Raw genomic sequence first — 26,942 nt, 5'->3', positions numbered from 1 at the left:
TCCTAAATGCATCCAGTTGTACTAAAATGCTGCAAGTTTTCAGCTTTATTGAATTTTAATTTACATAAAATAAAATTCATCTCCTTCAGGTAGATTTAATCATCAATTGAAAAATACCTCCAGCAAGTCTTGCTATTTCCCACTAGCCTATATATGTGTATGTTGTCATAACATATATTCATTTTATTTTATCTTTTATGTTTTGATCCCTTCCCAGGTTTCACCAATCCCCTCAACCTGGGTAGCATCAGCCTGTTCTCTGTAACTGTGAGCTTGTCTTGTTTTTTCTTTTTTAGATTCCATATATAAGGGAGATCATAGAGTACTTGTTTTTCTCTGTCTGCCTTATTTCACTGAGCATGATTCCCTTGACATCCATCCATGCTGTTGCAAATGGTAATATTTGGGTTTTTTTTTTTAAATGGATGACTAATATCCAATTGTGTATATATGCCATGATTTCTTGGTCCGTTTATCCATCAGTGGACACTTAGATTGTTTCCATATCCTGGCTATTGTAGATAATGCTGCATTAAAGATGGGAATGCAGATAACTTTTCCAGTTAGTGTTTTTTCCTTGGGATAAATACCCAGAAGTGGCATTACTGAAACATATGATCGTTTTTTAAAAAAAGTTTTTAATAAAATTTTTAATACTTATTTACTTTTGAGTCAGAGAGAGACAGAGATAGAGGAGGGGTTTGGTAGAGAAAGAGAGAGACACAGAATCCCAAGCAGGCTCCAGGCTCTGAGATGTCAGCGCAGAACCTGATTTGATGCTCGAACTCATGAACTGTGAGATCATGACCTGAGGCGAAGTTGGATGCTCAACTGACTGAGCCACGCAGGAGCCCCTCATTTTTTTTAGAGAGAGAGAGAAAGGGATAGGGACAGAGGGAGAGAGATAAAGAGAGAGAGAGAGGGAGAGAGAGAGAATCTTAAGCAGACTCCATGCTCAGCGTGTAGTCTATGTGGGACTCAATCGCACGACTCTGGGATCATGACCAGAGCGAATATCAAAAGTGCAACACTCAATCAACTGAGCCACCCAGGTGCTCTTTTTGTTTCATTTTTTTTAGTATCAAGGGATTTTATAATAACTTTGGAGAAATGTCAGTAATTTATGACTATAATTCTGTAATGCCTTATTTTAGAATATAAAAACTTCACTGGATTCTAAGCTAAGCTTTTAAACTTTAAAGTTAAATTATACTGTTCTCTCTCATGTCACAATCCCTGACAGGATGGTTGCACACATGAAATAGAAAAAGACACTTGGTCTTTCCACACAGGCATCCCTTTTGTACCCTACAAGGGTGAGTTGGCTTGTGTAACCTGCCTAGCTGGCTTCTTAATAGGAAGAAGCAAAGTTCCATTTTGAATATAAATGGGGAGGGGAGTCTCCCACTGAGATGCCCCAAAGTCAGATTTTGTGTTACTTGCTGCATTGCTCTTATGAGGAATAGCTACCAGCAGCAGCAGCTCAGAATTCTCTTTGTAAACTATAATATTTTGTTTCCTCTTCTGTGGGCTACTTAGCTACAAAAAGGAAGAGTAAGAAGCTCCAGGAAATCCTGGAAAGTACTTGGGCATTCCCCAAGTATTGTAAGAGAACGTCAGGCTTTCTGTAGACTTCGAATAGGCTTCTCTAGAAGGGCCTTCTATAGAGTTCTGGGAGTGCCGCAGTCACTTATGGGGGGGGGCGTGCGGCTACAGAGGAGGGATGTGTGTGAGGGGAAATGGGGGGCCATGCAGGGGAAGCAGCTGGATTACCATCCTAATGCTGTGGCTTTTGTTTCCTGATGTCCCAGGGCTTAGAAACCAAGATGGCAGAGATTCACAGCTGAGACTAGTCTTAGTGGGTAAGACTGGAGGAGGGAAAAGTGCCACAGGCAACAGCATCCTCGGAGAGAAAGTGTTTCATTCCAGCATTGCGGCAACATCTGCCACCAAGACCTGTAAGAAAGGGAAGAGCAGGTGGCAGGGAAGAAAAATTGTGGTCGTGGATACGCCTGGCATTTTCGACATCGAGGCACAGGATGCTGACACCTGCAAGGAGATTTCTCACTGCATCTTCCTGACCTCCCCAGGGCCTCATGCTCTGCTCCTGGTGGTCCCGCTGGGCCGGTACACGCAGGAAGAGCGAAAGGCCACGGAGAAGATCCTGCAAATGTTTGGACTCAGAGCTAGGAGATACATGATTCTCTTATTCACCCGGAAAGATGACTTGGATGGCATCAATTTCCATGATTACTTACAGAAAGCACCGAAAGGTATCCTAGAGTTGGTGGGCAAGTTTGGTGATCGCTACTGCATGTTCAACAATCAGGCGACAGGAGCTGAGCAGGAGGCCCAGAGAAATCAGCTGCTTGCCCTGGTCCAGCGCATTGTTGCCGAGAATGAAGGAAGATGCTACACTAATAAGATGTACCAAAAGGCTGACAACGAGATTCAGAAACAAATGCAAGAAATGCAAGAATTTTACACAGCAGAGCCAGAGAGAGAGAGAGAGTGCAGATAAGAAAGGAGTTTGAAGACAAGATCAGAAAGCTGGAGGATAAACTGGAGCAGCAGAAACAAATGGAACAAATGGAGAGGGAATTGGCTGAGAAAGAGGCATTATATGTTGTAAAGCTGCAAAAACACAGAGATGAGAATCAGTATAAGATAGTTGACTTGATCATGAAAGCTCTGCAGATGGTTTTTCCTATCTTCTCTCACCTGTTTATGAAAGATTAACCTGAATGAGAAGATCTGATTTGCTACACATTTTCCGCTGGCCCTGCCAAGCCCCTCACCCCCGAACTCATTCACCAACCTTGAAGCACTCTCGATTCTGTCTCTCAGACTCTCAGGACGAAGGGGTATAACCAGATTCACTGGTGTTGATTGGTAGATGTTTGATTGACTTACCAGGCGAGGGACGCATTCTCAATTTGTGGAACTCCAGAGTAGAAGGTATTGATGCTCTTCTAAGAAGATGACCCCAAAATTTCTCTATTTGTCCCAAGTGAAATCCAGATTCCTTTTAGATTGGTGGATGCTCTCCCTTTGTTGCTTCTACTCACTTATTTTTGCTTTTAGGACACGGCAATCACCTTACCCATATGGTTTGTTACAAAGATTGGTTCTTCATGTTAGGTAGTCTAATGATGGAGATGCTTATAGAATTCTTTCCAGATGAATGGAAATTTATTTAGTTACATTTTTACAGAGGGACTCAAGTTGTTTCTTATCAGCTGCCCACCGAAGAACAAAGAGTTGTCTGGAAAATAGACCTCTCACAACTCAACTAAGTTAAATGCCAGAAAGAGCAGTTGAAAGACAGAGATTCAACACAGAAGACAACAATGGTTTGCTGTATTCAGATATATCTACAGCAACTCTTTGACAGACTTCAATGCAACATATTTGCTGAATAACCAGTTCTCTCCTTTTCATGTGAAACTAACTGTTGCCACTTCACCTCCACCACCTCAGACCTTCATAACTTACTGCACATACCACCCTCTCCCAGCTGAACTGCTTGCTAGTTGGTATTATAATAAAAGTTTTCTGTTCTGTCATATTTCTATAAATTTTCAGTCCACTTCTTCTTGGAAAATACCTTTGATATTTCTTTTTCTTTATTATTTTATTTAAAATTTATTTATTTATTTAGAGGCATGAGCAGGGGAGAGACAGTGATAGAGAGAACCCCAAGCAGGCTCCACACATCAGTGCAGAGCTTGACGCAGGGTTCAAACCCACAAACCATGAGATCATGACCTGAGCTGAAAGTGAGAGTGGGATGCTCAACGGACTGAGTCACCCAGGTGCCCTACGTTTGCCACTTCTTCTAGGACTACAGGTGTGAGTTTCATTTTTTGGTAACAGTTCAAGATGATTTCAGAGCTAGTCTTGGTCTACCCTCAACACATCTCTCCTCCTTTTCCTTGGAAATTCCCAGCCACATTCTCAACCCCTCTGCGAGTCAAACACCACCTTCTCGTTGGATTCATTCATTATGCACTGATAGAAATTATGTATAACCAAGGCTTTAGAGACCTTTCTGGTTTTCCTGGAGCAAAAATACCCTTTAATATATGGATAACAGTAGGAGGTGTCTCTATCTGTTTTATAGTTTTCTATTTGGTACTTCTCACATAATCCATGTGAAGGCTTCCCAAAGCACATTTCCATGTTCTACCAATATGTTCTGGTGGTCATATGTGACTTATGGCAACTCTCCTCACTCTGCCATCTTGACATTGGCTTGTCCATGCTCAAAGCCATTTTGCCCATAGGGACATATACCTCTCCCAGTTTTCCTCAAACACCCATGAGTTTAGACTGTACTTTTAATTAATCTCAAGGATAAAGGAAGCACACCACTAAGAAGCTCACAATCCCTCACAATCCCTTCTCCCCAGGAGAAGGGACCAAGATGGTGGAGTAGCATGGAAGTTTTCTGCTTCTCTCATTCCTGAAATTCAGCCAGATCAGCACAAAAGCATTTTGCACACTAGAAAAATTTATCTGAGGATCAACATAACAATCTGTATAACCTGAGCCACAGAACTTGCAGATACACAGGATGAGACGTGATTTGGGAGAGAGAGAAGCCATGGAGGATAGGGAGTTGTTTTTGCTTGTGGAGATAGGACAGAAACAGGGGGTAGAATACAGGAAAACACTCCCCCAAAAGGCAACTGTAGAGAAAGAGAAAGAGTGGAAACAGCCAAAAGGGACTGAACAAGAAAGCAAGAAAGGAGAAAGTAGATTTTCAATACCATTAAGAAGACGGGCCCTATAAACAAGGGAGCCCAGAGTTGGAAACTCTGTACTTCTCTACCTGGTGGTGATCTGGTGGGAAGGGTGAATCCCCAGGAGCGAGGTCCAAGGGCTCCGAGGGCCACGTGGGGAGAAGCGGTTCCCCTGCTAAGAGAACATTTGGTAGAGGTCGTGTGGCCTCCCTACAGGTAAGTGTCCCAGTGGACCCTGGAGAACAGCTGTTTGTTGGTTTTGGAACAAAGGCATTATGGGGCAGTGAAGTCTGGCACCAGATGTGTGTTGTGATTTAGCACAATCCCTGAGACGCTGCTGCTACATGACTGGGTGAAAGTCTTGTGGGGCACATTGGTACCTGGCTGTAGGCTCTGGGCATCTGCAGCAGGTGGTCCCGTGAATGTTCCCAGGGGTGGCGAGCACCTGGCCATTGCTTGGCAAGACCCTCCCACGGAGGGTTGGAGTGGGTCCACGACTAAGGGACCTCAGAAATGAGGGGTTTGGAAACACAGCCCCTTCTGAGATGAAATTCAGAAGGGAGGTGCCACCTCATGGCTTGGTCACAGTGTAGAAGTGGGGAGTGGATGGATGCTGGAGAAAAAGGAAGGTTGCATGTTTTTAATTATCAAATGTTTTCCTACTTTTTATTTCATTTTCCCCCCTTTCTTTCCTTTTTTTCTCTATTCTGTCAAGCTTCTTTCAACAACCAGACCAAAACACACCTAGGATCTAGCATCCTTCATTTGATTTTTTTGTGTGTTGTTTAAAATTTTTAAATTTTTTAAAAAATTCCTTTACTTCTTCCAAAATGAAGGAATTCACTGAAAAGAAAGGACAGGAGGAAATGCTCCTGACAAATAAGCAAAATATCTGAACCAGAATTTAGAGTCCCGATAATACGAATATTAGCTGGGTTTGAAAAAAGCATAGATTCCCTTTCTGTGGAGATAAAAGAAGTAAAATTTGCCATCATGAAATTAAAAATGCTAGAACTGAGATGCAATCTCATATGGTTGCCACGGAGGCAAGGATGGATGCAGCAGAGCAGGGAATCGATGATGCAGAGGACAAACTTATGGAGGTTAATGAAGCAGGAAAAAAAAGAGGGAAACTAAGGCAAAAGAGCATGATATAAGATTTAGAGAACGTGGTGACTCATTAAAAAGGAACAGCATCTGAATAATAGGGGTCCCAGAAAATGAAGACAGAGAACACAGAGAAGAAGGTTTATGTGAGGAAATCATACCAGAACACTTTCCTACCCTGAGGAAAGACAGACATCAAAACCCAGAAAGCACAGAGAACTCCCATCAGATTCAAGGAAAACCAACTATCAACAAGTCATTTCATATTCAAATCCACAAAATAAAGAGACAAGGAAAGAATTGTGAAAGCAGCAAAGGAAAAAAGCCCTTAACCTACAAGTGCAACCAGATCAGGTTCTCAGCAGACCTATCCACAGAAATTGGCAGGACAGAAAGGAGTGGCAGGATATATTTAATGTGATGAACTGGAAAAATAAGCAGCCCAAAGCTCTTTATTCAGCAAGGCTGTTTGTTCAAAATAGAAAGAGAGATAAAGTGTTTCCCAGACACAGGAAAACTATATACATTTGTGGCCAGTAACCAGCCTGGAACGAAATTGTGTGGGGGACTCTCTCAGGGGAGAAAAGGTGAACCAAAGCAACAACAACTACAAAAAAAACAAAAGCAACAAAGACCAGAGAACACCACCAGAAACTCAAACTCTACAGGCAACACAATGGCAATAAATTCATATCTTTCAGTACTCACTCTAAATGTCAATAGACTAAATGCTCTAGTCAAAAGACATAGGGTAACAGAATGAATAAGAAAACAAGACCCATCTTTAGGCTGTTTCCAAAAGATCTGTTTTTTTTTTTAATTTTTATTTTTTCCCTCTTTTTTTTTAATATATGAAATTTATTGTGAAGTTGGTTTCCATACAACACCCAGTGCTCATCCCAAAAGATGCCCTCTTCAATACCCATCACCGACCCTCCCCTCCCTCCCACACCCCATCAACCCTCAGTTTGTTCTCAGTTTTAAAGAGTCTCTTCAGCTTTGGCTCTCTCCCACTCTAACCTCTTTTTTTTCCTTCCCCTCCCCCATGGGTTTCTGTTAAGTTTCTCAGGATCCACATAAGAGTGAAAACATATGGTATCTGCCTTTCTCTGTATGGCTTATTTCACTTAGCATCACACTCTCCAGTTCCATCCACGTTGCTACACAGGGCCATATTTCATTCTTTCTCATTGGTGTGCACATTTTCTTAAGCACCAATTCTCTGATACAGATTTGTGAGAAAGGACAATGAGATAGGGAGATTTTAATTCTATTTTTAATTCCTCTTGAGTTAATAGTTGCTTTTGTAGGAAAAATGCTTTGAGCAGGCTTATGGAAATGAGTCCCTTAGACTTTAAGTCAATTGCTTCTTGTGGAGCAGTGTGGAGTACACGGGGAACAGCCTACGTAGCAAAATTAAACATAGACACTGCACAGCTATCTCGTTCTCACCCTCATGGTGAATTCCCTTGACAATCTCCCAACCAAATTTTCATACAATTCTTCATGCTTCTTCATTCCTCCATGAACTGAGGAAAAGACAATATATCTCTTGCTTTCTGAACCTGGAGAGGTGGAATCTGGGACACATGTCTCATTGGTTTATTCTTTCTTCCTCTGTTTTCTTACCCCTAGAAGAAGACAGAGTGTTCTCAACTTCTGTTATCTGGACATCTACTATATAAAATTCTATTGGGCAGCAAGGGACCCCTGGGCTTTCTCATGTAAATTGGACAAGTGCTAGACTATAGGCAATCCCTTGTGAAGAAACACCAACACCCTGCATTACAAGGCTGTCATGTTTTCACAAATCCTTTTTTCTTTTTCTTTTCTTTTTTTAGTCTAGAAGCTGTTTGTTCAGGTTTTTCTCTATACTGTGTGAAGCATTAGCATGTATCAGAGCCATCGGGAAGGCTTGTTAAAGTACAAAGCCTGATTCAGTAGGCTCGGGGTGGAGCTTGAGAATCTGCATTCCCTACACGTTGTGTTGTTCACAGGTGTTGCCCATGCTGCTCGTCTGGGACCATACCTTCAGAGTGACCGCCCAGTCGCAAATAATCTCACATTTGAAAGGGACAAAGTCATTTCAATCATATTCAAGGCATTTCCCTCGTTCCAATTGTTACCAGCTAGATTCAGAATACTGAAGACTCCTCGTCTCCAAGATTCTCAAGTATACATGCAAAGAACTAAATCAAATAAGGCAAAATACCAGATTTCTATCAAAAGTCTAGGACTCCCTAGTAAAGAGGGAGTGGAGACCAGAGCAGGGGCCAAAACCCGAAGTTGGAAAACTTTATTCTTCTCCCTGAATGGAACAGAGCTAGTCGCACATCTTGGGGCCATCTGACAACCAGATTTACTGTCCAAGAAGGTGACTCAGCTGGGACCTGCCAGAAAGAATTTCTTTGGTGTGTATACAGAATGGAATAAGGGACCAAAAGTGTGGGTCACGTCTGGCCCCAGTAAGCTAAGACGGAGAAACTACCACCTGTTTCATGTTTTTAACAAATAAAACATAATAGGAAAAAGTGGTCTACTGAACTATCCTAACATTCTCACATTCTGAAACAGATCAGTCACTGTCTTTCATGAGGAGATCATTTATGAAGGGCTCGCAGCAGAGTTTCTGCTTCCCTGGGGTGAAGGTGGAGGGATCAGCACTTTCTCCTCTGAGCTAGAGAGAGGAGAGTCCCCTCTTGTATCCTTCTCTGTGTCTTTCAAAAAAATGCTAATGAGGTGCCTGGGTGGCTCAATTGGTCAAGCATCTGACTATTGGTTTCCTTTGCCTGAGGTCATGATCTCATGGTTTCCTGAATTGGAGCCCTGAGTAGGGGTCCATGCTGACAGTGGAAGGCCTGCTTGGGATTATGTCTCCCTTCTCTCTCTGCCCCTCCCCGTTTGTGCTATCTCGGGCTCTCTCAAAATAATAAATAAACTTTAGGGGAAAAAGGGAGGTGGGATTATACCAGGTGGGCCTGACCTAATCAAAAAATATTTAAAAGCAAGAGATTCTCCCAATGGAGAGAATATCCATGTTGAATATCCATATTGAGAACTGCCTATCAAGAGGGACAGCCAGGATGACCCTCTGGGAGGAGGAACTCAGTCCTACAACCACAAGCAACTCAATGCTGCCACCAACTTGAATGAATTTGGAAAAAGACCCTGAACTCCACAGAAGACACGACTGAGCAGCTGACTCCTTGACTGAAGCTTCAAGCAACTCTGAGCACAGGACCCAGTCAGGCCTTGCCTAGACTCCGGACCCCCAGAGATGGAGCCAATAAGCGTATGTTGTTTTAAGTTGCTACGTTGGAGGTCATTTGTTAGGCACCGATAAAAAAGTAATGCACTTGTTATATTTATAGTGAGTTTCTTTTAAATAGCATGTGGTTGGCCTTGCTTTTTAATCCAGTCCTACAGTCCCTGCTTTTTATTCCGGGGTGTTTAGACCATTTATCACAGTCTACATGGAAGTACTATTAGACCACTTCACATGTCGTTTAAGGAACTTACACTAATGTACTTAACAATTTCTGCCTCCTGGGTGTTGTCATGCCTTACTTTCACATACGTTGTAAGTCCCTCCATACACTATTACTATTTTTGTTTTAGACAATTGTCTTTTAGAACTATAAAATGTAAGCTACAAAATGTCTTTTGTATTATCTTCCTTTTTGCCATTTCTGGAGCTTTTTATTTCTTTAGGTAAATACAAATTTCTGTCCGGTATCACCTTCATTCCTTCTGGATGAGGAACTTCCTCCAATATTTGTTGTAGCACAGGTAAGTCAACAGTGAATCCGCTCAGCTTCTGTGAGGCAGGCTTTAGCTCACTTTTATATTTGAAAGCTATTTTTAAATTTTTTTTTCAATATATGAAGTTTATTGTCAAATTGGTTTCCATACAACACCCAGTGCTCATCCCAAAAGGTGCCCTCCTCAATACCCATAACCCACCCACTCCTCCCTCCCATCCCCCATCAACCCTCAGTTTGTTTTCAGTTTTTAAGAGTCTCTTATCTTTGGCTCTCTTCCACTCTAACCTCTTTTTTTTTTCCTTCCCCTCCCCCATGGGTTTCTGTTAAGTTTCTCAAAATCCACATAAGGGTGAAACCATATGTTATCTGTCTTTCTCTGTATGGCTTATTTCACTTAGCATAACACTCTACAGTTCCATCCATGATGCTACAAAGGGCCATATTTCATTCTTGAAAGCTTTTTATGGCTTAGAGAATTCTGGGCTGACACTTTTGTTCTTTCAGTAATATAAAGATGTCAGTAAATTGTCGTCTGGATTGCAAGCTCTGACAAGGAATCATCTGTAATTACAATCTTTATTCCTTTAATATAACGTGCCTTTTACACCGCAGTTATTTTTAAGTCTTCCTCTTTATCTTTGATTTTTTGCAGTTTGAGTATGAAGTGCCTAGATTTTTATTTGTTTGTTTCTGTATTTATCCTGCTCAAGCTTCTCTGGGACTCTTGGATCTGTGTCTTGGTGTCTTCCCTTGTTTTTACAAACGTCTGAACCATTAGCTCTTCAAATGTTTCTTCTGTTCATTCTCTTTTTTTCTTTTTCTGGTACTTCAGATACATGTGTGTTAACCTGTTTGATTTGCTTTGCAGCTCCCGGATACTCTCTTCTCTCTTTCTTTTTTTCACTCATTTTTAACTTTTGTTTTCAGTGGAAGAATTTCTATTCTCTCTTCTTCAAATTCACTGACTCATGTTGAGTCAACTGTGTTGATTGATGTACCTGCTAGGGAATACTTCATCTCTGATAGTGCTTTTGACTTCTACCACGTATGTTTGATTCTTTGGTTTTCATCTGTCTGTTGAAATTTCCCCATCTTTTATTTCATGTTGTCCAGTTTTTATTCAGTCCTTGTTGTTATTTTAAAATCCCTGTTCAGTTTCTGGACTTTTTGTGAGTCTACCCTGTTGATTGTGTTTTATTTTTCTTCTCCTGCTTTTAAAACAAGTTTCATAATTTTATTAAATTGTAGACAAAGGAGAAAAGGAGCAAATGAAATAAATAATATTGATGCCTAGATACAGAATCCCTTGTCCTCCATCAGGGTGTTAGGGTGGGATTTGAGTCAGCCCACAGCGAGTTGGACCGGTTGGGATTGTTGCTACAATTATCAATGGAGCAGCTAAGGCTCCATATTTCTCTAGGGTGCCTTGAGCTTAGTGTGGGCACTCAGATGCCATGTGGTTTTACTTAGTGTTCTCATCCCGTTTACCTTCAGCTTCCAGTCATCCCTACACACTCTGCTTCCCAGAATCTCTCCAGGCCCGTGATGGATGGCTAGTGCTTATCAATCATTGCTCCTATGGCGTGTGGGGGCAGGGCAGCACATATGTCTGTTGTCCTGGTCCAGCCTGAGTCTTAAGCATGGCCTGTGCACCTGGGCCTGGGGATGTGGACTTTCTCAGTAGGTCTGACTGTACTAGGGTTCTCAAGAGAAACAGAACCAGGTGGAAAGATATCAATATCTATACCTCTCTCTCTCTCTCTCTCTCTCTCTCTCTCTCTCGATGTAGATATATATCTGTATCTATAGATATTGGTATCTTTCCACATTTGCACTTTGTAACTGGCATGTAATCATATCCTACCTTATACTTCCACTAGCTCCCAGGAATATACACACAATAATGTGCAGTATTTATTATTGTGAAAAATACCTGTGGAGTATGTATGAGTGTGAAATGTATCTGTTTATGAAATCCTTTTTTTTAATTTATGAGTATTTACTATTACGAAAAGTTTCCTCTTGGATTTGATGATTGTGTATCACAGTTTTATGGAATTTAACCTACAAAGTGGTTTCATCATATTATTTCATCATACACGAAAGCTATCAAGATGAACATTAATGTGATCATGTCAATAAAGAAACGGAACCCCTTTCGGCCCCACCTCTTGGAGCAGGTGCATAGGGGATGGCTCTGAGACAGACACAAGTCCGGGGCCACGTGCCACACCCTGCTCTCTCCGCTACTCCTTCTAACACGCCCTCGCAATGTCCCAAGTAGGGCTTTTTACCCGTGGGTGTCGAAGCCTTCCTTTGATTCAAGCATACATTTCCGTATGCGAATTTAAAAGCCAAAATACTTATATTTATTTTAAGTTTCCATTTCTATATGCAAACAAGACAGAAACAAACAACAATTGGAGGGCGTGTGTGGACACGTGTGCACGAGACAACGTGAAATGAAAGAATGACGGGTTAAAGTCAGCCCCACAGTGCGTGCTCGTGCACACGCCGCCCTGGAGGCAGAGCTGGGGACAGCGGCCGTCCCCCAACCCCGGTCCCCTCCCTGTTGCCCCGTGGTCCCCGAGTTGCCGGGTTACCGAAGGGATTCCCCCCTCACTCAGAGCCCCCGTGTGAGCCCCGCAGGGCTGCTGAGGACGCTTCAGACGGAGATTAATGGTGGACTTCCGCCCAGAGGCACTTCACCGAGCCCAGCTCACTGCAAGGGCCACCAGGGCCCTCAGGCCTCCTGACCACAGCTCACCACAACCCCGAAGTCCAAGCTGCCACCCCCACTCTGGCGCCCCAGGAACTAGTGGCATCTAAGCACAGGCGCGCGGGCCCTTTTAATCCACGTGGAACTAGGATAGCCCTAGGGGTCCCCCCAACAACCACCTTCTCCACGTGGAGCTGCCAACACCACCTTCCTTCCAGCCCCCGACCCTGGGCCAGGTGAGTAGGTGCCTCCTGTTGCATCCACACCTCCGGACTAGAGCATGGCTGATTTGAAGAGAGGAGCTAACTTCCTTGAAAGTGTTTTGTCACATTGTGACAGAGCAATAAGGAAACCCTATGGGTTGGTTACACAACCTAAGGATGGCATCTGATTTTCTAGTGATGTGGCGGTCAAGCACTTTCATGGGCTGGCCTACCCCCATTAAACTCCATAGTACCAGCATAGCAGTGGAATGTCAGGGTCTGAGGCTTTCCACCAGTGCACCTGTGGCTCCCTCTTTCTCCATTGTGTGAGACGACCTCTGGGTTTTGCTTTGTTTTGTTTTGTTTTGTTTGTTTGTTTTGTTTTTTTGCATAGTAATCCATTTGAGAAGCACAATGAAGACATTCCCCAAATTTCGACTTCACTTTGGAAAGACATCAGCCATAATAAATGCTAGAAACTTGGGAACTGTTTTATTTTCAGTATAGTTATTTCTCTTTTTTCTCAGTAAATTATTGTAAAGGAAATAAACCGATGTATCAGAAGTAAACATTAATATGTATGACCCTGACATCACTTTCACGGGTGATAATAAAACATCCAAGGGTCACAAAGGGCCAGATCTAGCCGGGAATAAGAACTAGGACTGTATTAAGGAGGGTCAGTGTCTGCTTTGGTCTGAATGTTTGTGTCCCCCAACAGGTTTTATATATTGAAAATTTCGTGCCCAAGAGGATGGTTTTAGGAGCTGGGGCCTTTGGAAGGTGAGTCAGTCAAGAGGGTAGATCCCATATGACTGAGAATTGTGCCCTTCTACAAGAGGCCCCAGAAAGCTGACTCATCCCTTCCACCATGTGAGGACACAGCCAGATGTCAGCAGCCTGCAACCCAGAGAGGTCTCTCACCAGATCCTGACTGAAATCACATCTCCATCTTGGACCTCCAACCTCTAGAACCATGCAGAAAATGTTTCTGCTATTTAGAAGTGGCCCAGTCTGTGCTTTTTTAAATTTTATTTTTTATTTTTTTAATATGAAATTTATTGTCAAATTGGTTTCCATACAACACTCAGTGCTCATCCCAACAGGTGCCCTCCTCAATGCCCATCACCTCCTGCGTCCCTCCCACCCCACATCAACCCTCAGTTTATATTCAGTTTTTAAGAGTCCTATTGGTTTATTTCCCTCCCTCTCTAATGTTTTTTTTTTCCTTACCCTCCCCCATGGTCTTCTGTTAAGTTTCTCAGGATCCAGATAAGAGTGAAAACATATGGTATCTATCTTTCTCTGTATGACTTATTTCACTTAGCATAACACTCTCCAGTTCCATCTGCATTGCTACAAAAGGCCATATTTCATTCTTTCTCATTGCCAAATAGTATTCCATTGTGTATATGAGACACAATTTCTTTATCCATTCATCAGCTGATGGACATTTAGGCTCTTTCCATAATTTGGCTATTGTTGAGAGTGCTGCTATAAATATTGGGTACAAGTGCCACTATGCATCAGCACTCCTGTACCCCTTGGGTAAATTCCTAGCAGTGCTATTGCTGGGTCATAGGGTAGTTCTATTTTTAATTTTTTGAGGAACCTCCACAGTTTTCCGGAGCAGCTGCACCAGTTTGCGTTCCCACCAACAGTGCAAGAGGGTTCCTGTTTCTCCACATCCTCTCCAGCATCTATAGCTTCCTGATTTGTTCATTTTAGCCACTCTGCTGGTGTGAGGCGGTATCTCAGTGTGGTTTTGATCTGTATTTCCCTGATGAGGAGTGATGTTGAGCATCTTTTCATGTGCCTGTTGGCCATCTGGATGTCTTCTTTAGAGAAGTGTCTATTCATGTTTTCTGCCCATTTCTTCACTGGATTATTTGTTTTTCAGGTGTGGAGTTTGGAGAGTTCTTTATAGATTTTGGATACTTGCCCTTTGTCTCATATGTCATTTGCAAATATCGTTTCCCATTCTGTTGGTTGCCTTTTAGTTTTGTTGCTTGTTTCCTTTGCAATGCAGAAGCTTTTTATCTTCATGAGGCCCCAAAAGTTCATTTTTGCTTTTAATTCCCTGCCTTTAGAGATGTGTCATGTAAGAAATTGCTGTGGCTGAGGTCAGAGAAGTTATTTCCTGCTTTCTCCTCTAGGGTTTTGATGGTTTCCTGTCTCACATTCCGGTCATTTATCAATTTTGAGTTTATTTTTGTGAATGGTGTAAGAAAGTGGTCTCGTTTCATACTTCTGCATGTTGCTGTCCAGTTCTCCCAGCATCATTTGTTAAAGAGATTTTTTTCCATTGGATATTCTTTCCTGCTTTGTCAAAGATTAGTTGGCCATACTTTTGTGGGTCCAATTCTGGAGTCTCTATTCTATTCCATTGGTCTATGTGTCTATTTTCGTGTCAATACCATGCGGTCTTGGTGATTACAGCTTTGTAGTAGAGGCTAAAGTCTGGGATTGTGATGCCTCCTGCTTTGGTCTTCTTCTTCAATATTACATTGGCTATTCAGGGTCTTTTGTGGCTCCATACGAATTTTAGGATTGCTTGTTCTAGCTTCAAGAAGAATGCTGGTGCAATTTTGATTAGGATTGCATTGAATGTGTAGATAGCCTTGGGTAGTATTGACATTTTAACAATATTTACTCTTCCAATCCATGAGCATGGAATGTTTTTCCATTTCTTTGTATCTTCTTCAATTTCCTTCATAAGCTTTCTATAGTTTTCAGCATCCAGATCTTTTACATCTTTGGTTAGGTTTATTCCTAGGTATTTTATGCTTCTTGGTGCAATTGTGAATGGGATCAGTTTCTTTATTTGTCTTTCCGTGGCTCCATTATTGGCGTATAAGAACGCAACTGATACTGTACATTGATTTTGTATCCTGCGACTTTGCTGAATTCATGTATCAGGTCTGGCAGACTTTGGGTGGAGTCTATCAGATTGTCCATGTATAATATCATGACATCTGCAAAAAGTGAAAGCTTGACTTCATCTTTGCCAGTTTTGATGCCTTTGATTTCCTTTTGTTGTCTGATTGCTGATGCTAGAACTTCCAACACCATGGTAAACACAGTGGAGAGAGTGGACATCCCTGTCGTGTTCCTGATCTCAATCCCTCAGAAATACAAGCAATTCTCAGGGAATACTATGAAAAATTATATGCCAACAAATTGGACAACCTGGAAGAAATGGACAAATTCCTAAGCACCCACACACTTCCAAAACTCAAACGGGAAGAAATAGAAAATTTGATCAGCTATCAAAAATCTCACAACAACTAAGTGTCCTGTACCACATGGTTTCCCTGGGGAATTCTACCAGACATTTAAAGCAGAGATAATACTTATCCTTCTCAAGCTGTTACAAAAAATAGAAGGGGAAGGAAAACTTGTAGACTCATCCTATGAAGCAAGCATTACTTTGATTCCTAAACCAGACAGATACCCAACAAAAAAAAGAGAACTACAGGCCAATATCCCTGATAAATATGGATGCAAAAATTCTCAGTAAGATACTAGCAAATCAAATTCAACAGCATATAAAAAGAATTGTTCACCATGATCAAGTGGGATTCATTTCTGGGCTGCAGGGCTGGTGCAACATATGCAAATCAATCATGTGATACATCACATGAATAAAAGAAAAGAAAAGAACCATGTGATCCTGTCAATCAATACAGAAAAACCATTTGACAAAATTCAGCATCCTTTCTTAAAAAAAACCCTGGAGAAAGTTGGGATAGAAGGAACATACTTAAACACCATAAAGGCCATTTATGAAAAGCCCACAGCTAATATCATCCTCAATGGGGAAAAACTGAGAGCTTTCCCATTGTTTTTTTTTTTTCTAATAGCAACTCAAGCGGACTAAGACAGTGTCTACGTTTTGGTAAATGCTCACACATACACAAAAATGTTTGTTTCCCTTTGCCATGAATCCACTTTCTACAAAACACTACCAGTCATTTCACTATTTTTTCAAGAAAGAAAAATGCATCCACACTACTAAAATGAATTAAGGACATTTGAAAGTTAACCACATTTATTTGAATAGTGTCCATATAGTCAAAAGTGACATCTAAACGCTAAAAGTGAACTTGAGCCTTTGTAAAGTCGATATAGTGTCCAAGGCTTCCTGCTTCATTAAGACTCGCAGTCTGAAACTCCACGTTTCCTTTGAAATTGGTTTTAAGTCTCTCTCAGCGCCTTGTACCCAGCCCCTCTCCTTGCAGGCTCCCCGCATTTGGAAGGGCAGCGCCTTCAATCTGGGTTTGGGGCCCCCCCACGGGAAAAGCAGCAGGACAGGTAACAGTTCCCCCTCCAGGAGCTGGAGCGCCCGCTGCCACCCCTACCGCGGGCCTCCAGCCAGCGCCGCCCCCGCCCCTGCCCCAGACCGCGGGACACCAGCCGCGCGGACACCAGGCGGAGCGTGTCCTCGGGACGCGCGTGGCGCTGGGCCCACGCCAGGCCGTACACGTCGTCGGTGAAGGGCGCGCCGTCGTGCTCCAGCGCCAGCCGCTCCACCAGCGCCAGCAGCTCGCCCACCTGCGCATCGCGCTCGGCGCCCTCCGCCCGGTTGTCCAGGGCGCACACGCGGCCGCCGCACTCGGCCACCAGGGCCCGCAGCGCGCGGTTGTCGGTGGCGCGCACGTAGTCGTGCAGCGAGCCCCCCTCCAGGTCCTCCCGGCGCGTGAAGACGACCACGGCGCGCGCCAGGACGCCGGCGCCGAACAGCTCGCGGACGCCGCGCGCCGCCTCCTCGTCCTGGGCGGTGAAGCGGCCCAGCTGCGTGACCAGCAGCAGCGCGTGCGGCCCGGGCGCCGAGAGCAGGTAGCAGCTGGCCCGCTGGGTGCAGTCCGGGTCCGCGTGCCGGCCTTGGGCGGTGAAGAGGTCGGGGGTGTCGGTGACCTCCACGCGCCACCCGGCCCAGCTGCGGCTCCCCAGGGCGCAGCTTCTGGTCACCGGGGTGGCCGCGAGCCTGGACGGGAAGAGCCTGTGGCCCAGGATGCTGTTGCCCGTGGCGCTCTTGCCCACTCCGGTCCTGCCGGCCAGGATGAGCCTGAGCCTGCGCTCCTGCGCCTGCAGCTGCTGGTCGTCCGGGTCCTGGGAACCTGTGAGGACAGAGTAGACGTGGGCCGCTGGCCTGAGAGCGCGCGTCCCACTCCACCGGGGTTCCGGGCTGCCTCCTGAACTGAGGAGGGCAACGACACTTCCCGCTTCTGCTTGTCCAACCAGGCCTTTCCCAGGCGCTCTGGTTAGAGCTTGTGCGACTCCGGGGGCATCTTTAGCCACCTTTCTTCCATCTTTGGCTCCAGTGGGTGCACCTGTCCCCCAGTCCATGCTCCGGCACCGGGTGCACACTGGTCTGGAGGGTCCCATCGACGATCGCAGGCCATGACTTCAGCTGACATTACCTGTGGTCGTCTGCACCTTGCAGAGCTGCTCCGTGCTCGACAACTTCCCAGGCCTCTGCCAGACTTCTCCCAGGGCCATCCCAGCGAGGAGATGCGGGAGGGCACAGAAAGCCTGGGAGTGAAGGGCTGTCTGGAGTCCCAGACACCCCGGGTTGGAATCACAGCCCCGCATGTGCCAGCTGTGGAACCTTGGGCCAGTTTAGTCTAAGCGTTCAACGTCTTCTGCATAATGGGAGGGGTGACAGAGAGTTGTGTCTCCCAGGGTTGCTCAGAGTATTAGGTGACAGGATCTCTTTGCTTCTTCCCTTCCTCCACTTCCCCTCCTCCTCCCTCTTCTCTCTAGGAAACCTGCTTCCAGTAAGACACAGTTAACCCTCCATCCTTGTTCACTGACACAGTCTACCTGGTAAACCGTATTCCCTCTAGCCCATGATCTCAACCCTCCACAACTTCTGTGGGGATCAGAGTAGATGTATTATCCTCATTGTACCCTTTGGGACCCAAGACACGGCTAGTCAAGGCACTTAATATCCTACAGTAGGGCAGGGGCAGAGGTCCAGCAAAAATACAAAGCTGGGGCTCTAGCTGTTTGACCCCAGCATGGGGACATGTCTGGGATTGTCTCTGTTCAGTCTTTTTTTTTTTTTAATGTTTATTTATTTTTGAAAGAGACAGAGACAGAATGCGAGTGGGTTTGGACAGAGAGAGAAGGAGACGAATCTGACACAGGCTCCAGGCTCTGAGCTGTCAGCACAGAGCCCAACGTGGGGCTCGAACTCACGAGCTGTGAGATCATGACCTAACCTGAAGTCAGACGCTCAACGACTGAGCCACCCAGGTGCCCCAATGTCTCTGTTCAGTCTGGAGTTAGCCCATGGCCTTGGGACCCAGAGCTGATGCCTAGGGGCAAGTACACACTGAAATCAGTTCTTACCATAGGCATTTTTTTCATCCCTGGCCATCTTGCGTCCTCCCATGCCCACCTGAAAGAGTTCCAAACACAACCTGTTAGTTCCTTCATTCCTTCAATCATTCATTCGTTTATCGAATAGGTATAACTACCTAAGGTGGCTCAGGCAAGGTCCAAAGAGCTGGTGACATCCCAATGAAAGGTCATGCTTCCTGCCCTCCTCTGAACATCAGAATTTGGGGAAGAACCCTGGAAGGACCTGGTTGGTGTTGGAACCAAACCATGAGAACCTTTGGTGAGCCTCGTTGGTCCTTTCAGGGACCCTGAATGCAAAGTGGAAGTGATAACCCGTCCTCTGTGTCAGTAAGTGAGCCTTAGCTGAGAATTTCCCAGGTAATTTATGTCAGTGGCATTAACTGTAGGCACAAAGTTTTCTCAGAAGATTCCACAGCCAGGGGAGACTTTGGAAAACCGTGAGAATCAGAAATTCTGCTCAGTGACATAGGAACCACCTTAGGGCGGTTGGCCAGGGATGGGCCGGGGAGGGGGGGTGCGGAGGACAAGAAGAGAGTTTGCAGTTTGCTTTTGAAAATTAGGAAAGATACCTGTCTCCCATGTTGATGTGAAGAACCTGTGATCTGCTCTCCGAAGACCAAAGAATTTGGCTTGTGTCATTTGTGTAAATATGACCTGTGTGCTGGAGAGATGGGACACTCCCTTCCGGCTCCTGGTGTTCCTGCCTCGAATCTGAGGCCTCTCAAACTAAGCGATGACCCCAAGTCCAGCAGGATTTACTACAGGTAGCCACTCAGTGATGGAATCTGCATGATCTCACGAGGACCTGGTCACAAGGGCGCAGCTCTGCTCTGTCTGCTTCGCCAGCCCTGTGTCCCACTCACTCCCCTTCTGGGTCAGCTGCTCCGCAGAGGACAGGTTTCAGGGCCTTTCCAGCCCGCCTGTGCGCTCACCCCCATGACCACTCATTCTCTCCCACATTTCTGTCTGAGTCCTGTCTGTGCTCCACCATCCATTTCAAATGCTACCTCTTCATGGCAACACCTGGCTACTGCGGGTGACCGTGCTGTGTCCCATGGGCAACACACAAGGACAAGCAAAGGGAAGGGTTGATTGATAGCTTGTCTCTGACCCATTAGATGACAGGTTTGTCTTCTGCGTAACACCCCTTTCGGCTCCCCAAAGCCCTTGGTAAAGTTGATTCCACAGGCCTCAGGTGAGTAGTGATCTTGTGTGTAAAAATTAGCAAACTCCCATAACTGACTGCACAGCAGAACTGAAGAAACAGCCAGAAGATTCAGTGCAAAGAACAAGAATTTAGCTAAAGCAAGAAGTCCTTATTGATGACGAACTGACCAAGTGTGCTCTAGGAAATCCACTGGACTCCTGGTCCCTATGGGAGTTCCCAAGGTTTGCGATGGTTTGGGATGGGATTTGAAAAATTCTTCCAGAGTTTCTGAGAGCTGACATCTGGGGTTTAGAGGCTTGGAGTCACTGACTGATGTAGAACATGGAGACTCCTAGCATCTTAAATGCGACTGGATGTTATGTAATCCCCTGCTTCCTGAACCTGCTGTCTTTTGGAAGTATTTATGGGAGTCTTGAAAATATATATTTGACATTTTGTTTCATAGATGTGTACTTTAATAAGAAAAAAGGGGGTGCCTTTGAGGCTCAGTCTGTTAAGTGTTTGACTCTTAATTTTGGTTCAGCTCATGGTCTTATGGTTTGTGGGTTTGAGCCCCACATCAGGCTCTGTGCTGATAGCACAGAGCCTGCTTCGGATTCTCTCTCCTTCTTCTTCATGTGTGCCTCCCCTGGTCACATGTCTGTCTCAAAAATAAACAAACAAACAAATAAATAAATAAATAATATATAAATAAACATTAAAAAAACGGTATCTCTCACCCCTCCTCCTGAGGGATTTTTTTAATTAAAAAAATTTATTTTACTGTTTACTTATTTTTTTGAGAGACGGTGAGACACAGCTCGAGCAGGCGAGAGTCAGAAAGAGAGAGGCAGACGAAGAATCCAATGCAGGCTCCAGGCATTGAACTGACAGCACAGAAACCATTGCAGGGCTCAAAGCTTAATGGACCAAGCCACCGAGGTACCCACCGCAACCACCTGAGTGATTCTAATGCATTGGGTCCCTGCTCTGAGTTTCTGGGCCATTCATCCTGTCCAAGCCCTTCATTTATAGCCAGTGTGTGGGGATGAAGAGGGCTCCCAGCGCACAGAGCCCTGGGCAGCTTGGGCGGGGGAAGGGATGTGCAAGGACACACAAGCACGTATACTGCAGAGGTCTGAAGACCATGTTCATAACTGTTGCTGGCTCCTGCAAGTCCCTGGGGGTGCACAGGGCTGAGGAGGTGGAGGGTGTGAGTGGGGTATGGCTCACAGACATGATTTCCACTCTGCGATGTGTTCTGAGGTTAGACTCACTTGTTTGTCCTCAGAAATGTCTCTCTCCTTGGCTGCACATGCCCTCAGAGGGAGTGTCTGCAGCCTTCTCCAGCGTGCTCAGCCCTGGCAGTGCTTCTAGCAAACACCTTTCTGACCTGGCGAGGAGCAGGGCAAGATGAATTATGTAGTCCCAAGTAAAAGTGTGCGCACTCCACGGCTGGAGAAGATGCTTACCTTTCTTCTTCCCTTGCTTGTTCTGAAATTCAGAGCTCCCTGAAAAGCCTGCAAGGGTGAAGTTATTCTTTCTAGATCCCGCTCCCCTTCCTGAGAGGTAGTAGAATGCAGGTGCCCACTCAGTGAGCTGCAACCAGGCCCTGAATTCCTTAGAGCCTCCCGAACCCCCCCCACTTCCTCCACTCCCCTCTGCCCCAGGTGGCTCCCTTCTTTCCCCTGTGTGCTCACCTTCCAGCAGAAGTGGTGACAGGCCCTGCTGTTGGCTGCAGAAACCCGCGACCTGGTGCTGTGCCTTGGGTTGTGAGTACAGAGGCTGTTCCTGCCAGCACAGAGCAGGGAGGAAGTCTCAGAGCCCAGGGAGGGAGGGCCCAGTGGTGCCAATTTAAAGGGACAGGACATGGGCCAGGTGGGCCAGCGAGGGGTGTCTTTGCGTTGTTTCCACTGTGCAACCCACCCCCTGCTTGGGACTGTGCTGATCCTTTCCGAAGGTTGCTGTGGCACCACATCTTGTTCCCGGGAGGGGCTGTAACCTCAGTGAAGGGCAGTTTAGATTTCTGAGCCTGTTCTCAGTTTTGGCCTCTGCCCACTACTCTTATCTCCAGTTGCCGTTTGCTTTCCGGGTGTTTTCCTAGAAAATGGCCTCTTGAGAGTCTCCTTCCCCAGGAATCAGGGAGGAATCCTTGACTGGACATCAGTGTGGACAGGGCCACCAATGTGGTCCTCTCTGCCATCTCCTCATTCCTAAAGAAAAAGAGGTCTTTTAGCTATTAAAGATCAGACACCAGGAAGAGGATGGAATTTTCATAGGAGACTTAGTCTGGCCTCAAGTTGGTATCTCTGACCCAAGTGTCTGTTTCTCCTGTCAGGAGGTCATGAGAGAGGAAAATAGCCAGACAATTTGTGGAGAGAAGGCTACAACAGCGTATAGTGCTATGTGCCCTGGACCTGGTTTGTTCTGGAATCAACTCTGCGATCTTGCCCAACTCACTTACAGTTTCTGGAGTCAACTCTCCCCGTGTGTAGTGAGGGCTTTCACTTAATCTGAAGCTAATGCTCTGGGGCCTGCTTTTTACCCAGTCTTGCCAGTTCATTCTTTCTAGTGAAGATACCTAACCCATGGCCCTCCACCTTATCCCCCCACACGCTATCCAGCTTTATTGAGATATAATTGAAATATAACACTGTAATTTTAAAGGGTGCAATGTGTTGATTTGATGCACTCTATATTGCAAAATAATTGCCACCACAGTATTATTAGCTAACACCTGCATCACATCACATATTTACCATTACTCTTTTTTTTCCAGTGAGAACATTTAAGATCATCTATTCCATTAGTAACACTTAAGGTATGATACAGTGGTAATGAGCTATAGTCACTCTGCTGCACGTTAGATCCCCACAACTTATTCATCTTATAACTGGAACTTTGTACTCTTTGACCAATGTCCCCATCCCCCCATCCCCCAGCCTCTGGTCACCACCGTTCTACTCTCCATTTCTATCAGTTTGGCTTTTTAAAATTCCACATAAAAGTGATATCATACAGTATTTGTTTTTCTCTGTGACCTGTTTCACTTACGATAATGCCCTGAAGTTCGACCCTGTTGTTGCAAATGACAAGATGTTCCTCTTTCTTTTCACAGAAATATATATATATATATATATATATATATATATATATATATATATATACACACACACACACACACACACACACACACACACCATAGATGGATTCTTAGGTTGCTTCCACATCTTGGGTATTGTGAGCAATGCTGTAGGGAGCTTGTGAGTGCAGATCTTTCTTTGAGATCTTGCTTTCATTTCTTTTGGATAAATACCCAGAAGTGGGATTGCCGGATCAAATGTAATGCTACCTCTAATTTTTGGAGGACCATCCATACTGTTTTCCACAGTGGCTGCACCATTTTGCGTCCCGTGCACAGTGCACAAGGCTTCCCTTTTCTCCACATCTTCCCTAACACTTGTTACCTCTTGTCTTCTTGATGATAGTCATTCTAACAGGTGTGAGGCGATACCTCATTGTGGTTTTGATTTGCGTTTCCCCTGATGATGGTGATACTGAGCACATCTCCATGCACCTATGTGCCACCTGGATGTCCTTTTTGGGAAAATGCCTGTTTGGTTCCTCTGTCCTTTTTAAATAAATTGCTCCGGTTTTGCTATTAATTATATGAGTTCTTTATGTATTTTGGGTATTAACCCTTTACCAAATATATGATTTGCAAATACTTTCTCCCATTCAGTGGGCTGCCTTTTTGTATTGTTGATGGTTTCCTTTGCCAGGCAGAAGCGTATTAGTTGGATGTAATCTCACTTGTTCATTTTATCTGTCGCTGCCTTTGCTTTTGTGGTCAAATCCAAAAAATTATTGTGAAGACTGATGTAAAGGAGCTTACCCCCTGTTATTCTCTAGGATTTCAAGTCTCTTAGATTTATTGAAGCCCATTTTATGGCCTATTGGTCATATTTAGGAGAAGGTTCTCTGTGTACCTGAACAGAATGCATAATCAACTTCTTTGGGTAAGGTGCTCTAGTGTTAGGTCTAGTTGTTTATCTGTGGGTCACATCTTCTGTTTCTGTTTTGACCTTCTGATTAGCTCTGGAACACGTTTGTCAGCGTGGACATTGAAGTCTACAGCTTGTTGTTGAATTGTCTATTTCTCCTTGACGCCCGTTATTTTTTGCTTCCTGTGTTTTGGAGCTCAGTTGTGAAGTTCATGTGTGTTTATAACTATTACATCTTCAAATTCACTGAATCTTTGTTGTAGCCATTCAAATGTATCGTTGAGCTCCACTAGTAAAATTTTCATTTCAGTCATACTTTTCCGCTGCAGAATTTCTATTTTGTTGTTTCAAAAAGCAATTTCTGTATTCTTATGGACACACAGACAGCAGCAAATCAAGGCCTAGAAAGGCAGAAAGGGAATCAGTATCCAGATTCACTACACGATGTTACCTAAAATGCCCAGTATTTAACAAGAACTGTAAGATGTACAACGAAACAGGAAGGTGTGACCCATATAGGGGAAAAACTCAGGCCACAGGAATTGCCTGGCAGAGGCCCTGGATGTTGGATTCAAAGACGGCTTCCAAAGAGCAATTCTAAGCATGTTGGAAGAACTGAAGGAAATCAGTGTGAAAACTCCCACCACTGGTACCATACTTGACGAAAGGCTGAGAGTTTTGCCCCTGTGATCAGAGATAAGACAAGGATATCTGCTCTGGTCGCTTCACTGCAACTTTGTGCAGGGGGTTTGCGTGTTTGGCTGGACTCTCCTGGTGAAGTCTGCTTCCCCAGCAGGCTGAAACCTTTGGTGTCTCTCCTCAGAGGGTGCAGGCTGGGCCTGCACAGTCCCGGGAGGTGACAGTTGTCTTAGGCCCACTCTGTGCGTCTTTCCCTAACCACTCTGCCTGTCCGCACTATACCCGGTGGTTAAACCTACTGACCACCAGCTGATTCCGCCCAAGATACCGTCCTCTTGCTGGAAGGCTGAGGGGACAGGGAGCCCCACCTTTGCCCATGCCTCCCAGAATGCAGTTTCCTTCCAGAGGAGCTGAGTGTGCGTTGGAAGGGAGGAAGTAGCTTATGGTAAACGTCACAGACTCACTGTTCTTACTAGTATTTAGTAGATTTTTTTTTTGAAATAGTCTTTCTTCTTTTGCTGAATGATCTTAGAACAACTTTAAGAGACTTTAATATATTTTTGAAAATATATACGTTGCACCACTTATGGCTGTCCCACCAGTACTAGGTCTGTAGGGTTCCTCCAGGACATATGGAAGCCTGTCCTAGTTTTGGGTCAAACTCTGGCCACATTGCCACCTCCCGTCTTCTTCCTTCCTGCTGGCTGCCTGGAGTTTGCCTCGTTTTGTCTTCCCCTTGTGGTGTCTTATTATAGTTAAACGAAACAGCGTCAAAAGGGAGCCAGGCAGCAGTTACCACCGTCTTACCGACAGCCGTTTTTATATGGAGTCCCGCTGTCCTACTAACTGCAGATATGGTGAACTTGGAGAGGGTGAGAGAGACGCTGGCCTCTCCCTGTATTTCCAAAGAGTCATTTATATTCTTTTACAGCTTGAACATGAGTCATTTCAGTGCAACTTTCACGTTCTATATCTTCCAGATAAATAAATAATAGTCAAGATAATAAAGCTGCTTGGCTGTTTGTTAGCTATTTATGTTTTGAGTGAAAAAATTTTAAAACTTGGGGGGATGTGGGTGGCTATTTGCTTGAGCATCTGACTCCTGGTTTCAGTTCAGGTCATGATCTCACTGTTTTTGAATTCAAGCCCTGCATCGGGCTCTGTGCTGGCAAGGAGTGTGTTTGGGATCCTCTCTCTCCCTCTTTATCTGTCCTTCCCCTCTTCACTCTCTCTCAAAATTAGTAAATAAACTTTAATCAATCAATCAATCAATCAATGAACAAACAACCAGTAGAAAAATTGGTCAAAATTTTGGAAGGTAGCAGCATCCGTGTGCACCTGTTCTATAAAGAGCAGAACTGACTTGTTCAGCCCACGTCAGGGTCAAAAGATCTAGCTGCTGTGCTTGCTTTCAATGGATCCTGGTTGGAGATTCCCAGGAAGACGTCCACCTCATCCTCAAGCCAGCACCAGCCTGGGGAGAGATGGGAAAATATCCTGTGCAGAGGCCAGTGAGACCTCCATGGTGGGGTTCCTCTTTGGCCCCGCCTTCCTGTCCCAGTCCCTTTTGAGCACAACAGCAGCCACAAATGAGAAGACATGAACCTGTGGCCTTGCCTTTGTGGGCTGATGAGGAAGAAAGACTCAGGAGAGGTGAGGCAGGAAATTGCTGGGGCTGAAGTAAGATGTATGTTTTTCTATGTGTGAGTGAATTTACGAGAAATCACCCTGTTGCCCATTTCTTGAAAATGCAAGGGACTGTGGGAAACAATAACAGAAAAAACTGTGCTGTGATATGGTGCCATAAATATAACAGTCTTTCCTTTAACCCTCGTTAAAGATTTACTTACCATGTTTATCATTTGTAATACAGCACTGGAGACACTCCACAAAGATGAGAGTGAAGCAATAAAAGATGTCAAGTTGAAACCAAAAGAAAGAAACGAAGGTAACAGCAGAAACCGTGCCAACTTTGTTGTAAATCCCAGAGGGGCAGATCACTGAAGGCTGTCAGCTGGTCCTGGCAGCCTGTGAGTTCTTTCCCTGACCCCCATTCTCCCAAGCTGCCTCTTCCACCCTTGGTACTGAGGAATGGCTAAGAATCCAGGGGCCATCCAAGGAAAGGCTGTGGGGTTTGGAGGTGTGGCACTGGAAAGTCTAGCCAGATGAGTGAGGAAGGATGCTGTGTGTGTGGAGAGTAGCAGAGAACTCAGGGTGAAACATGCCTGTGTCTTGGCTTCTTGTG

At 44.8% G+C, this 26,942-nt stretch overlaps 2 protein-coding genes across 6 annotated transcripts in view; one reads left to right on the top strand and one right to left on the bottom strand.

The window, feature by feature from the left end:
- LOC128314680 (GTPase IMAP family member 1-like) overlaps nt 1-26,942 on the bottom strand; it is a 95,838-nt gene that overhangs the window by 36,537 nt on the left and 32,359 nt on the right. Inside the window, exons 1-3 of one of the 4 annotated variants that reach the window (XM_053217881.1) lie at nt 21,755-21,840; nt 21,527-21,574; nt 18,896-18,944 (exon numbers count right to left, since the gene is read on the bottom strand). In XM_053217881.1, the coding sequence (XP_053073856.1) occupies nt 18,896-18,938 (43 nt within the window). In that variant the 5' untranslated portion in view covers nt 18,939-18,944; nt 21,527-21,574; nt 21,755-21,840. Of the gene's footprint in view, nt 1-18,895; nt 18,945-21,331; nt 21,473-21,526; nt 21,575-21,754; nt 21,855-26,942 lie in introns of those variants that run through there. The other 3 variants (XM_053217878.1, XM_053217882.1, XM_053217883.1) reach the window with 3 other exon arrangements.
- Nucleotides 1,241-26,942, top strand: part of LOC106986850 (GTPase IMAP family member 7-like) — a 78,457-nt gene continuing 52,755 nt past the window's right edge. Inside the window, exons 1-2 of one of the 2 annotated variants that reach the window (XM_053217896.1) lie at nt 1,241-2,427; nt 9,502-9,517. In XM_053217896.1, coding sequence (XP_053073871.1) covers nt 1,724-2,427; nt 9,502-9,517 — 720 coding nt within the window. In that variant the 5' untranslated portion in view covers nt 1,241-1,723. Of the gene's footprint in view, nt 2,428-9,501; nt 9,518-13,302; nt 13,322-26,942 lie in introns of those variants that run through there. The other variant, XM_053217894.1, reaches the window with a different exon arrangement.

The sequence above is a fragment of the Acinonyx jubatus genome, chromosome A2 (genome assembly GCF_027475565.1).
Source record: "Acinonyx jubatus isolate Ajub_Pintada_27869175 chromosome A2, VMU_Ajub_asm_v1.0, whole genome shotgun sequence".
Lineage (NCBI taxonomy): Eukaryota > Metazoa > Chordata > Mammalia > Carnivora > Felidae > Acinonyx > Acinonyx jubatus.
Note: the sequence above shows the minus strand (reverse complement) of the source record. Positions and strands in the feature narration are given on the sequence as shown.